Raw genomic sequence first — 14,709 nt, 5'->3', positions numbered from 1 at the left:
AATATTCCTATATCTAAAATAGTAAAGTGTGATGCTTGCAACCCCAAGGTCATGGGTTTGAGCTTGAATGCTCTTTTAAGTCTCTTTTGCTAAAAGTTTCTCTCAAATACCTTAAATTACTAGGTGCACTTCTTTGAAAAATGAAAGATTGTTTAATTGATCAAATGAAGACACTGAAAAATCTGGATTTTTTTTTATTACAATAATAGATGTTTAATTTAAGAAACAAAACTACACGTTTTCAATTGCCATTTTGCTACAAAGAACATACAAGCACATATGTTCATATTCAAAAACGCTACAACAGTAAAAAACATTATTTGATACAAAAATAGCAGCAGCTTGTTAGAAAAGAAATTCTGTACATGACATTTACAAAGTATACAACACATCTAGCAACACACCCAGATGTTTTCAGTTCTTTTCGAGTCCGTATTTTAAATTCGGCCTTCTCCAGCCTGGAGCCTGGCCCTCGCCTGAATCACTTCCCCATGGAGAGGCTGTGCAGGCTGGCTGTGGAAGCAGGGAGAGGCTGGCAAAGGGAGCAGGGGCAAGGCATGCCAGGAAAATGCCTGTAGCCGCTGGAGAGATGCAGAGGGTCTTTCAACAGGGTGGGAAGAGGTGGAGCAGGGAAACCCAGATACCCAGCCAAGGGTGGAGAATGAGGGGCTTGGCCCAATGTCGGCATGATGGTGTGCTGGGAAGTGCTGCCCACCAGAGAGTGCAGAGACGGACCAAGTGAAAGCAGCTGTAACTGGGATGCTGGAGCAGCCGAAGTTGGGGGTAGAACCCGTCTAGCCGAGTGACTCTGACCACTGGTTCCATAAACATCACCTACTAGCTTCTTCATCTCCTCCAGAGAGCTGGACAGCATCAGGATGTAGTTTCTGGCGAGAACCAGGGTGGAGATTTTGGACAGCTTGCGTACGGATGGGCCCTGTGCATAGGGCATCACCTCTCGAAGCCCATCCATGGCCTGGTTGAGGTCATGCATGCGTTTGCGCTCACGGCCGTTCACTTTGAGTCGTAGATCTTGCATGTCGTCTTTGCAGAGATCGGCCCGTGCGCGGCTCTTTCTGTCGGATCCGGTGTTCTGTGATGGTTTTTCAGACCTGGGCTGCCCCGTTTCTCTATCTGTGCAGTAAGCTTGAAACACTTTGTTGGAGAAAAAGCTGGAGTCCACAGCCAGCTCGGGTGAAGAAGACCGACTGCATGTGGAACTTGCATCAGAATCCATCTTAAAATTGTTTCCGAGAAGTCTTGGTTGAGAACTTGCAGTCTTCTCAAGAACAATCCACTTGCTCAAAGTTTAAAAAGTCAACCTAAAATGCAGCTTCTTTCTCTGAGGATTCAGTTTGTTGGTCTGCAGAAGGAATGAGTGTGTGTGGACACTGGGAGGACTGTATTTATACTCCTCAGCATCACAAAGACACAATGAGATGCATAATGTGACATTAGGCCCAGAGCCAATGACAGAGGGCCCACACTTTCACCCCCACACACCCCTTCCCTGCCCCAATAGCATTGTATACACCCCGCCTCCACAAAACACACATATGCACACAGACACACAAACTGCAACAGCTAGCATGCACATGTATGTGAAAAAAACACTTGAACCTTGCGTTTTCTAATGGTTGCTATGGTTCGCATATGATCTATTTGAAGTAAAATATAGTAATGCGATTATACAGGTCACATATACCGTAGGCTTTATTCCTTCTAAAGAATGTGTTAGGATGGTCTGTTAACAGCTTAACGGCATCACAATTAATGCCAACATATGTCCAAGCCATATTTTACTCCAAAATTCAGTGGGAGGAGAAAAATTTTAAATAAATAAATTCATACATACATAACAACAACAACAATAATAATGTATTAAAAGAAGAAAATAAAACTACTTATTTATTCATCAAGAGATAGTTTGGTAACACGTTACAATAAGGTCCCATTATTTAACTTTAGTTAATCCATTAACTAAAATGAACTAACAATGAGCAATTCATTTGTTACAGTATTCATTAATATTTGTTAAAGTTAGTTAATAAAAAATTCAACTGTTCATTTTTAGTTCATGTTAGCTCAGGTGTATTAAATAATATTAACAGATGCACCTTTTGATTTTAGTAATGTGTCAGTAAATGTTGAATTTAACATTAAGCTTAATAAATGCTGTAGATGTAGTCAACCAATGTTAACCAACTTTACTCACTGTAAAGTGTTTGCTATATTGTCTTTAAATTATGAATATTTAGAATAAAACCTTTTTTTCATTATTAAAATCTATTTTTATATTTATAATTTTATGACAAATTGCTTGTTGTATTGCTCATTTGTAAGTCACTTTGGATAAAAGCATCTGCTAAATGATTAAATGTAAATGTAATATAATGCAGTATTTTTTGATAAATAATGAGGATCACCATGGATTAATGAGTATCCCAATGAGCAGTTAAAAAAACCCTCAAAAGTAAAATGTCCTGATACACTACAGTAATGATACAATACCAAATAAAACTAAAAATGTAATGCAGGTTTTATGAGATTCCCTTGACAATATCTCTTTCTCTGTGAGGTTTGTAAACTTGAACAGGATGTTTTAAGGACAGTGTGGGTAGTCAAGGTAGACTTTAACTTGGGTCTAAAGACACTGGCAGGCTGAATTCCATTAGACACTATAGAGTGTGAAGAGCCAGTGAAATGAAAAAAACTGCCCTGTTGAGGGCAGAGGAAGAGCAGTAAAGAAAGAGAGAGTTATTACTATAACAGCTCTGCTTTTACAGGAGTCATTAACATCTCCATTACGCTCTTTAAAACACACACACACACCGCATCTACACAAAACTACATCACTCACATTATAATAATTAATAATAATTTATGCATTTAGCAGACGCTTTTATCCAAAGCGACTTACAGTGCATTCAGGCTATACATTTTTTACCAGTATGTACATTACTATTTAATGTACATAATTTACATTATGATCCATGAGCTGCTAATAAGACCAATTCAATGTTGTACAGCCAAAGTTATTATAGTTAAAACTTAAACTAAAACTATCAAAATATATATTTTTTAAACTTTAAATTAATATGGAATAAAATTAAATATAAATATTATGTGAAAAAATTAAAACACACATATATATATATACATATATATATATATATATATATATATATTCTAAAAGTTTAAGTTGAAGGACTGTAATTATTAACTGGAAATAAATAAAAACTAGAGCTAAACTAAAACGGAAATAAAAACATAAATAGTAATATTTTCAAAAGAACAAAAAATAATAAAAATAACAAAAGCACATATTACAATTATTAAACATTAAAATTAAAATGAACACTGAAAATATACAAGCTAATTCAAAATATTTATAAGAAAAAAACTATAAATATACTAAAATAACACTGGGTACAGCTACTAATTGTTTCCCTGTTAAAACAACTTAAAAAACAACCTAACCAACTTAAAAAACTCCAGACAATTCAATTCTAAAACAACCTGCAAATTCAATCTATATACCAATGGATTTAGGTTGAAAATAAAGAAGCAAGAAAAATATATAAAAATGTATAATGTATAAAAACTATAAATATTCACTACTAAAATGTATAAATATGTTACCCATATTTTTGTGTGCTGTGCATTTTTATGCTTATTAGAGTATCATGTTAGCAACATGCCAATACACAAAGCTATTATATGCATTTTCTATTCATCAAAGAATGTGTCATGGTTTCTATAAAAATATGAACTGTTTTCAACATCAATAATCAGAATGATTTCTGAAGGTTCATGTGACACACTGAAGACTGGAGTAATGATGCTGAAAATTCAGCTTTGCATCACAGGAATAAATGACATTTTAAAATGTGTTACAATTGAAAGTGGCTATTTTAAATTGTAATAATGTTTCACAATATTACTCTTTTTACTGTATTTTTGATCAAATAAATGCAGCCTTGAAGAGACTTATTTCAAAAGCAAACTTTTACTAAACTTCAGCCCACAAGTCATATAGACTAGTTTTATGATTCATTTATGGTGTTTTTGTCCTTATTGGAGCTTGACAGATGTGGTCATTATTATCTCTCATTGTATGGAACAGATTCTTCTAAATTTCCACTTTTTTGTTCTAAACAATAACAGCATGCAGATTTGGAATGGCATTAGATGAGTAAATAATGACAGAATTTTCATTTGTGGTTGAACTCTCCCTTTAAGAGAAAGCAGTGAGTAAAGGCAGAGAGAGAAAGCAGATTTAAACCAAAAAGATGCTAGAAAACCAGAAAATGAGAGCATCTCGGGCCTCCATCACAGCAGGTGCCTCTCTCTGGGCTGAAGTGTGTGTTGTGTTGTCATGAGTAAAGAACATATGGGGTTTTGGCATGTTATAGGCTCAGAGCCAGAAGAACTGCAGATCTTTGACTGCACTAACAGTGGTCATCACTAATGAGAGAAGACCATGAAAAAGACCCTCTCAGATATCAAACAGCAGGTATGCGAGGATTAATTAAGCATAATGCTGTAGTTGAAATATTAAGCACACAAAACCGTTCACATGTTTGGGGTCAGTATGATTTTAAATAAATGAATACTCTCATTCAGCAAGGATTAAAAAATGTATCACGGTTTCCACAAAAATATTATGTATGACAACTGTTTTCAACATTGATTCTAATAAGAAATGTTTCTTGAGCAGCAAATCAGCATATTAGAATAATTTCTGAAGGATCATGTGACACTGAAGACTGATTACATTACAGAAATAAATTACATTTTCAAATGTATTCCAATAGAAAACAGACATTTTGAATTCTAATAATATTTCACAATTTTACTGTATTTTTCAACCAATAAATGCATTTATTTGATCAGAAATAAAGTAAAAAAATTAAAACACACATATATATATATACATATATATATATATATATATATATATATTCTAAAAGTTTAAGTTGAAGGACTGTAATTATTAACTGGAAATAAATAAAAACTAGAGCTAAACTAAAACGGAAATAAAAACATAAATAGTAATATTTTCAAAAGAACAAAAAATAATAAAAATAACAAAAGCACATATTACAATTATTAAACATTAAAATTAAAATGAACACTGAAAATATACAAGCTAATTCAAAATATTTATAAGAAAAAAACTATAAATATACTAAAATAACACTGGGTACAGCTACTAATTGTTTCCCTGTTAAAACAACTTAAAAAACAACCTAACCAACTTAAAAAACTCCAGACAATTCAATTCTAAAACAACCTGCAAATTCAATCTATATACCAATGGATTTAGGTTGAAAATAAAGAAGCAAGAAAAATATATAAAAATGTATAATGTATAAAAACTATAAATATTCACTACTAAAATGTATAAATATGTTACCCATATTTTTGTGTGCTGTGCATTTTTATGCTTATTAGAGTATCATGTTAGCAACATGCCAATACACAAAGCTATTATATGCATTTTCTATTCATCAAAGAATGTGTCATGGTTTCTATAAAAATATGAACTGTTTTCAACATCAATAATCAGAATGATTTCTGAAGGTTCATGTGACACACTGAAGACTGGAGTAATGATGCTGAAAATTCAGCTTTGCATCACAGGAATAAATGACATTTTAAAATGTGTTACAATTGAAAGTGGCTATTTTAAATTGTAATAATGTTTCACAATATTACTCTTTTTACTGTATTTTTGATCAAATAAATGCAGCCTTGAAGAGACTTATTTCAAAAGCAAACTTTTACTAAACTTCAGCCCACAAGTCATATAGACTAGTTTTATGATTCATTTATGGTGTTTTTGTCCTTATTGGAGCTTGACAGATGTGGTCATTATTATCTCTCATTGTATGGAACAGATTCTTCTAAATTTCCACTTTTTTGTTCTAAACAATAACAGCATGCAGATTTGGAATGGCATTAGATGAGTAAATAATGACAGAATTTTCATTTGTGGTTGAACTCTCCCTTTAAGAGAAAGCAGTGAGTAAAGGCAGAGAGAGAAAGCAGATTTAAACCAAAAAGATGCTAGAAAACCAGAAAATGAGAGCATCTCGGGCCTCCATCACAGCAGGTGCCTCTCTCTGGGCTGAAGTGTGTGTTGTGTTGTCATGAGTAAAGAACATATGGGGTTTTGGCATGTTATAGGCTCAGAGCCAGAAGAACTGCAGATCTTTGACTGCACTAACAGTGGTCATCACTAATGAGAGAAGACCATGAAAAAGACCCTCTCAGATATCAAACAGCAGGTATGCGAGGATTAATTAAGCATAATGCTGTAGTTGAAATATTAAGCACACAAAACCGTTCACATGTTTGGGGTCAGTATGATTTTAAATAAATGAATACTCTCATTCAGCAAGGATTAAAAAATGTATCACGGTTTCCACAAAAATATTATGTATGACAACTGTTTTCAACATTGATTCTAATAAGAAATGTTTCTTGAGCAGCAAATCAGCATATTAGAATAATTTCTGAAGGATCATGTGACACTGAAGACTGATTACATTACAGAAATAAATTACATTTTCAAATGTATTCCAATAGAAAACAGACATTTTGAATTCTAATAATATTTCACAATTTTACTGTATTTTTCAACCAATAAATGCATTTATTTGATCAGAAATAAAGTAAAAATAGCATGCTGCATGCAGAAATAATATTTCACTTTATTTCTGTTTTTACTGTATTTCTGATCAAATAAATGCAGCCTTGGAGAGCAGAACTTTCAAAAACATTAAGAAATCTTACCAACCCAAAACTTTTGAACAGTAGTGCATATTTAAACAAACAGCTACTAGTGTATTTTCATTGTTTCAAAAATAATTATGAAATGTGTTTTTTTTGTTTTTTTCATATTGTGTAGTAAAAATTTGAATGCTACATTCAAAATTGTATCCAATACAACTTAGTTTAACATAAAATCATGATGTACTCACACTCATGTTATTCCAAATCTATGGAACACAAAAGGATACATTTTAAAGAATATTATTTAAACGGCTCTTTTCCGATCAACACTAATTATAGTAACAATAATAACGTAATAACAATAAATATAATAATATAGAGATAATGCCTGTCAAGCTCCAAAAAAGGGATATAAAACACCATAAAAGTGTCCTGTGAGTTGTGTACTTCATTATATTATGCAAGCCAACTTTTAAATTGTTCACTGATAATCTTGTCATGGTATCTGACATGCAATAAAACCGTAATACGGACTGCTTTTAAGATGAGCATGAGCCGTATGTTGCCAATCAAAGATTTTCAAGAGAATATGCATGAAAAACTTCTCTATCATTCATCTCAAAGTATCAATCATCAATGGATGATATGTTCAAATGTCCATCTGTGTGTGTGTGTGCTTATGAATACATGAGGGTGTTCATTCTCATTCATGTGTTTACTTTACTCACAGGCCACACAGCAAGAAGATACAAGAGAGAAAGAGGCCGAATGCAAGCTCATGAATGGATGAAAGAGTATCTCTGCACTCTTCTGCCTCTTTTATGCTTAATCTGTATGACTTTAACTTGGAATTAAAGTGTTTGACTTTCCTAAGCTGCTGTTAAAGACAGAATTGTCAGTGTTCAGGTGAGCAGAAAATGAGAGTATTATCACAGCCGTATGTGTGTAGTCTCAACAGATCAGTGAGGATTAGAGCTGAGAGCGAGCTGAGCTAACAGATCAGTGAGGATTAGAGCTGAGAGCCAACTGAGCTCAAACACACACACACACACACACACACACACACACACACACACACACGTTTCAGAGATCTTAAGCTGCTGAGACCGAGAAATCCAGCCTCAATGGTGCTTAGAGACATTCACTGAACATTCAATCACATCTGATCACCAGTACTCATAGAGTTACAGTTAAATAAACTATTCTACAAACAACACTTACAAAGCAGATGAGAAACTCTAAAATCTTTGATTTGAATTCAGTTCAAATTTTTGACAATTTTGGCAATTTTTCTGATTATCCTATACATTTCACAGCTACAATTAAGAATACACTGTTTAAAACAAGTTATAAATGTAAAGCTGATTTGCAAATAGTTTTTAGACAGTTGTGTTCTGTCACTGTGACGAGAAACAACCAAAAACATCTGCATTTTAAAAAATGATACCCGAGAAGTTTAGAAACAATTTTGGAAAGTATAAAAATCTATGAATATTTACACTTTTTTAAAGACCAATCTATACCTTAAATTGATAATAAGAACTTCACAGTCATCATAATAATGTGACAAAGTGTATTTAGAATTATTGACTTAATAATTAATTATTAATAATAAAAAAGTAATTTCAAAGTTTAACCAATTTGTAAAGTCTCTACAAAAGCTCTTTCTGAAAATATTTAAAGCAACAACTATTTTGCAACAAGTATTATGCAACACCACAGATTTAATCTTGATAGAACGATAGAACGATAGAAAGATAGATAGATAGATAGATAGATAGATAGATAGATAGATAGATAGATAGATAGATAGATAGATGATAGATAAAATGTATTGTAAATAATATATAAATATAATAATATAAATATATATATATTTAAAGTAATTTTAACAATTTTTTTATTTTTTTACTTTACAAGATTTTATTTATTTTACAATTATTTGTATTTATATTTACATTATTTCATTATTTAATTACAAGAAAAATAGGTATGAGTAACAGAGAGAGAGAGAGTGTGTGTGTGTGTGTGTGTGTGTGTGTGTGTAGGTGGGTGGGTGGGTGGTTGTGCAGCACATTGAGGAGTTAGTGATTTATTAACTTCACCCTCTTGAAACAATGACATTAACTAAACTACATCATGACAAGCACAGTGTGAACGGCCCCGAGCTTTTTATGACCGTTACTAACAAGCCCAATAACTTTCCCTAACAGAGAGAGGGGAGCTAAAGTGTATCAGCAGGCGTCTGTTATAAAAGCTTCATCTCATTTGTGCTGCTGCAACATCATAAATTACAGCCCAACTAGAACAGAGAAAGAGAGAAAAGAAGAGAAGAGAAGAGGAGAGGGAATGACTTGCCAGAGGCAGAAAACAAGAGAGGGGGGTGAACGAGGGAAAGTAGACCTGCTCTTTGATATCGTGCTGCTTTTATCCTCAAGAAATGCAAAGAACCACTGCTGCAAACCTGGAAGAAAAGAAGAATCACAAATGAGATTCTCTTTCATATTTCAGGTGTTACTCTTAAACAGCAATCAGATGAAATGAAGAATTCTGTCAAAATCTCCTAATGGTTCTCCTGAGAAAAGGGAAATATGTTAAAAGTCTCACATATGTTTCAGAAGAGATCTTAACATCTCAAACTGTGCTCAGATTTGGCAAGATACGAAAGTCTGCCATCAAAAGTTAGATTAACATTTTAAACTCATCAAATTCTTCAGGGACCAAATAATCTGAGCTGCTATTCAAATTATAAACATCTGTACTCTATGTCAGTTATTATTTGTATTTCTCCTATATAGAACCAAACAGGGTTTTACGGTCTTAGAACCTTTTAATTTTATTTTTTGTTTGAAAGAAAATAATACTTAAATTCAGCAAGGATTCATTAAATTGATCAAAAGTGACAGTAAATACATTTATAATGTAACAAAATATTAATATTTCAAATAAATGCTGTTCTTTCAAACTTTCAATTCATTAAAGAATCCTGAAAAAAAAGGATCACTGTTTCCACAAAAACAAAAAGCAGCACAACTGTTTTCAACATTGATAATAATAAGAAATGTTTCTTGAGCAGCAAGAGAGAGAGAGAGAGAGAGAGAGAGAGAGTGTGTGTGTGTGTGTGTGTGTGTGTGTGTGTGTGTGTAGGTGGGTGGTTGTGCAGCACATTGAGGAGTTAGTGATTTATTAACTTCACCCTCTTGAAACAATGACATTAACTAAACTACATCATGACAAGCACAGTGTGAACGGCCCCGAGCTTTTTATGACCGTTACTAACAAGCCCAATAACTTTCCCTAACAGAGAGAGGGGAGCTAAAGTGTATCAGCAGGCGTCTGTTATAAAAGCTTCATCTCATTTGTGCTGCTGCAACATCATAAATTACAGCCCAACTAGAACAGAGAAAGAGAGAAAAGAAGAGAAGAGAAGAGGAGAGGGAATGACTTGCCAGAGGCAGAAAACAAGAGAGGGGGGTGAACGAGGGAAAGTAGACCTGCTCTTTGATATCGTGCTGCTTTTATCCTCAAGAAATGCAAAGAACCACTGCTGCAAACCTGGAAGAAAAGAAGAATCACAAATGAGATTCTCTTTCATATTTCAGGTGTTACTCTTAAACAGCAATCAGATGAAATGAAGAATTCTGTCAAAATCTCCTAATGGTTCTCCTGAGAAAAGGGAAATATGTTAAAAGTCTCACATATGTTTCAGAAGAGATCTTAACATCTCAAACTGTGCTCAGATTTGGCAAGATACGAAAGTCTGCCATCAAAAGTTAGATTAACATTTTAAACTCATCAAATTCTTCAGGGACCAAATAATCTGAGCTGCTATTCAAATTATAAACATCTGTACTCTATGTCAGTTATTATTTGTATTTCTCCTATATAGAACCAAACAGGGTTTTACGGTCTTAGAACCTTTTAATTTTATTTTTTGTTTGAAAGAAAATAATACTTAAATTCAGCAAGGATTCATTAAATTGATCAAAAGTGACAGTAAATACATTTATAATGTAACAAAATATTAATATTTCAAATAAATGCTGTTCTTTCAAACTTTCAATTCATTAAAGAATCCTGAAAAAAAAGGATCACTGTTTCCACAAAAACAAAAAGCAGCACAACTGTTTTCAACATTGATAATAATAAGAAATGTTTCTTGAGCAGCAAATCAGCATATTAGAATGATTTCTGAAGGATCATGTGACACTGAAGACTGGAGTAATGGTGCTGAAAATTCAGCTTTGCATTACAGGAATAAATTACATTTTAAAATATATTCAAATAGAAAATGCTTATTTTGAATTGCAATAATATTTCACAATATTACAGTTTTTACTGTATTTTTGATCAAATAATTACAGCTGAAAACTGCATAAGAGACTTCATTCATTAAAAATCTTACTGACCCCAAACTTTTGAAGGGTAGAGTAAATTCTGATGTAATAGTTTACTTTAGCTTTAAAATGTATATTATGACAACAATCAATTGTAAAGTATCATTATCATTCTCACACATTTCTATGGTTCGCACACACATGTACACACACTTAGATGCGGCTCAACAACACATCTGTAACAAATTATTCTCAGCTGATTTGTGTTTGTGTGTGTGTGTGTGTGTGTGTGTGTGTGTGTTAAAACATCATGAAGTGGCTTTGAATCCAAATGAAGAGATCAGTACACACACACACACACACACACACACACACACACACAGCAGTGCTGGAAACACACAGATGGTCATGAGCGCAGACTGTGTTAACCTCCAACACACACACACACACTCGACAGAAGGAGACAGAAAGAAAGACGCGCCACATTATCACCTCTCAAAAACACTGAATAAACACCTAAATGAGAAATGGGGGGAAAAATGTAAGAAATTTGAAAATAAAAGAAAAAAGTAATTCCTACAGAAAGATTTTACTGCTTTTTCATGGCTCATAAAAAAATGTCTCCTAAAATAAATTACTTAAATACATTTACTTATTTACATTTTTTCTGTAATACTGTATATCCAGTTAGTAATATAAAACATTTTAATATAACATTTGCATTTAGTAATTTATAAAGTATGAATTACATATAATTTATATTTAGTCAATATAAAATATCTAATATAAAATAATTCCTAATGTTACAATAATACAAAATATATTATTTAAAAAAGTTATTTATCTATTTAAAAATGTACTTAATTGTTTAAATAAATAATTGATTTATTTAGTTGGTTAGGTGCTTAGTTAGTTAGTGAATCTACATAGCTAATTCCAAGAGTGTAAGCTGAAGCCTTTAAGACCATGAGAAACAAATTCATAAAAGTGTCCAAACTTGTGACAGTTTATATCTTACCATCTTTTTTTTTTTTTTTCAATTTATCATTTGTAATGTGCTTGAAGAAAGATACCTGATTAACCCTTAAACCGGATGAGTTCGCAATAGTTATGAAACACAACCCTGAACTTTCTAGAGAATTTACAGAGTGAAATGTCTAGAGTGGAAGAGTGAAATTCAACTCTTTTGAGTTTTACATTTCAATTCATTCATTGTCTGAACAAGAGCTCAGTGTCACTTCATTAAAGTCATATAAGCAAATATGCTCAATTATGTGGCACTAATGAATCTGATCCCCTCAAAAAAGAGCTCACACACACTTCTCTCCGTCGTTAATCATCCTCAAATGAGACTTCAGTACAGTGGCCACCAACTCAGGCCTCTTTGTGCGCCGTGACCTCTGGGTCAATGACGAGTGACTGAAAGCAGGCCCGTCACTGTCCACGGACAAAGCAAACAGTCCGCACACACTGCACACATGGGCCGCTGTAGCCCACGGCAACCACAGGACGGACACATGGCACAAGACCCCTCACAGATGGGACCTGTGTGTGTGAGGAGGGGGTTGCCATGGTGAAGGAGCACAAGCAAAGGTAACCAGTTAAAAGGCAACTGATGACCACAGATGTAACTAGATGGTGTAAAAGACAGAATTGGGGTGAAACCTGTCAAGAACATGCCTGGCTCATATTTCAACCAAAAATCAAAAGAACAAAATCAAGGTATTATATTTTGCTTAAAAATTATTATAGCTGTATCTAATTTTATATTAGTGGAATTCATTTTTGCTCTTTTGTTTTGCCGTTTTAGCAGTCTATTGTGAACATTAAATGTGTGTGGGGAAAAAAAAGCATTTACAAACCAGTCAAAGATTATCTTTAGATATACACATTCAATTAAAACACACACACACACATTTTTTTTTGCACACACATACATAAATGTTTCATTTATTACATTCTATTCTTATCTATTTTCATGACAAAACCTGTTGTTATATTAAAATAAAAATAGCACATTTAGGTTTATATATACATATACATATATATATATATATATATATATAAAACAAACCACCATTATAAAGTATTTTACTATAATTCATTTGTATTACAGTAATGAAAATTAAATGGAAAAAAAAAGTTAAACTTCCAGATACATTATAGTTTAATTTACAACATTTCTTTTCTAGGTAGAAATATCAAATGACACTTTGATTGATATACATTTACTTGCATACATATGGACCAATGATGTCTGTCATTACAGCTTATCATTTAAAGTCATTGTAAGACGTTGCCCCATTCCTTTTCAGTTAAAACCTGATTATGCCAGTTAAAGTGCTAATGATGAACACATGAATGTCTCCGTAGGTCACGCGGTTCACAATACAGTAGCCACATCTGATCAAAGACATCAAAATGAAGCGCGACTGACATTCATGGGGGAGAGAAAGTCAAGAGATGCTTCAGAAATACCAGTTTCCTCTCAGTTTCTGTCTGTTTTGCAATAAAACCAAAGAAATAACTGAAAGTGAATAAGGTCAACAACTCACACAAAGCCAGAGGAAATCTAATGCTCTTGCAAATGCTAATTTTATAGGGCACCAATTACGGAGAGTTGTTTTATGGCACTTTTTCAAGAAAACAAAACCTGCGCCCCAGCCCCTCCCTGGTGGACCGCGTGGTGTCCAGCCTCTAATTGGATGGCTCCTCCTGTGTCCGCTCACACACACACACACACACACACACACACACACATTTTAGAAATGAGCTGCTGTCTGTTTGTTGTCCCTTTCACACACACGACACGTTTATCACTGTCAAAGGCTCACTGAGGGGGAGTAACTGTGTGTGTTTGTGTGTGGTGTGTGTGTGTGTGTGTGTGTGTGTGTGTGTGTGTGTGATTCAATCCAATCTGTTGTGTTTTAGGATTTTTTTTCTTTACATTGTGCTCTTGCACGTGTTGTCCTGGCGTGTTCTGCAGTCATAGATCTCAACATCTCATTCGGACCTGACAGCTGTGAGTGTGTGCGAGTGTGTGTGTGTATTTGGGTTAAAGTGAAGTACTATGGTGATGCCAGGGTGAGATGTTAACTAGACAATGATGTGTAGGTTGCTGGACTTTTAATGTTTAACTAACATGTGGTCTGTGTGGAGTGTGTCTCTATAAAGAACTGGCACATGATGCATTATATCATCTTTGACTGGTTTGTATGTCCTTGATTAGAACCACAACACTTAATGTTCACATTTACTCGGTAATAGGCATAAAAACATCAAAAGAAAAAAGAAAGAAAGAAATAAAATTATATAGAAAGAGATATATACAGTGGGGACGGAAAGTATTCAGACCCCCTTCAATTTTTTTCAGTTTTTCTTTTTTAATAAATCTGCAAAAATGTCAACAATTCTGTGTTTTTCTGTCAATATGGGGTGCTGTGTGTACATTAATGAGGAAAAAAAATTAACTTAAATGATTTTAGCAAATGGCTGCAATATAACAAAGAGTGAAAAATTGAAGGGGGTCTGAATACTTTCCGTACCCACTGTATATATATATACTGTATATATATATTCAAAAGTTAGGTTTTTTAATGATTTTGAAATCAGAAAAAGAAAGGATTCGCAC

General features: G+C 33.5%; 1 protein-coding gene across 1 annotated transcript; it reads right to left on the bottom strand.

The window, feature by feature from the left end:
- Positions 1 to 481: 481 nt before the first annotated feature.
- Positions 482 to 1,237, bottom strand: LOC107655687 (oligodendrocyte transcription factor 3-like). The gene has a single exon (XM_016443264.1). It carries the CDS (start codon positions 1,235 to 1,237, stop codon positions 482 to 484), a length of 756 nt encoding a protein of 251 aa, XP_016298750.1.
- Positions 1,238 to 14,709: the final 13,472 nt, after the last annotated feature.

The sequence above is a fragment of the Sinocyclocheilus anshuiensis genome, unplaced genomic scaffold (assembly GCF_001515605.1).
Source record: "Sinocyclocheilus anshuiensis isolate Anshui unplaced genomic scaffold, SAMN03320099.WGS_v1.1 scaffold1463, whole genome shotgun sequence".
NCBI classification, from domain to species: domain Eukaryota; kingdom Metazoa; phylum Chordata; class Actinopteri; order Cypriniformes; family Cyprinidae; genus Sinocyclocheilus; species Sinocyclocheilus anshuiensis.
Note: the sequence above shows the minus strand (reverse complement) of the source record. Positions and strands in the feature narration are given on the sequence as shown.

Coding starts and splice junctions, on each gene's coding strand:
- LOC107655687 (XM_016443264.1), bottom strand. CDS start 1,237: ATGGATTCTGATGCAAGTTCCACATGCAGTCGGTCTTCTTCACCCGAG.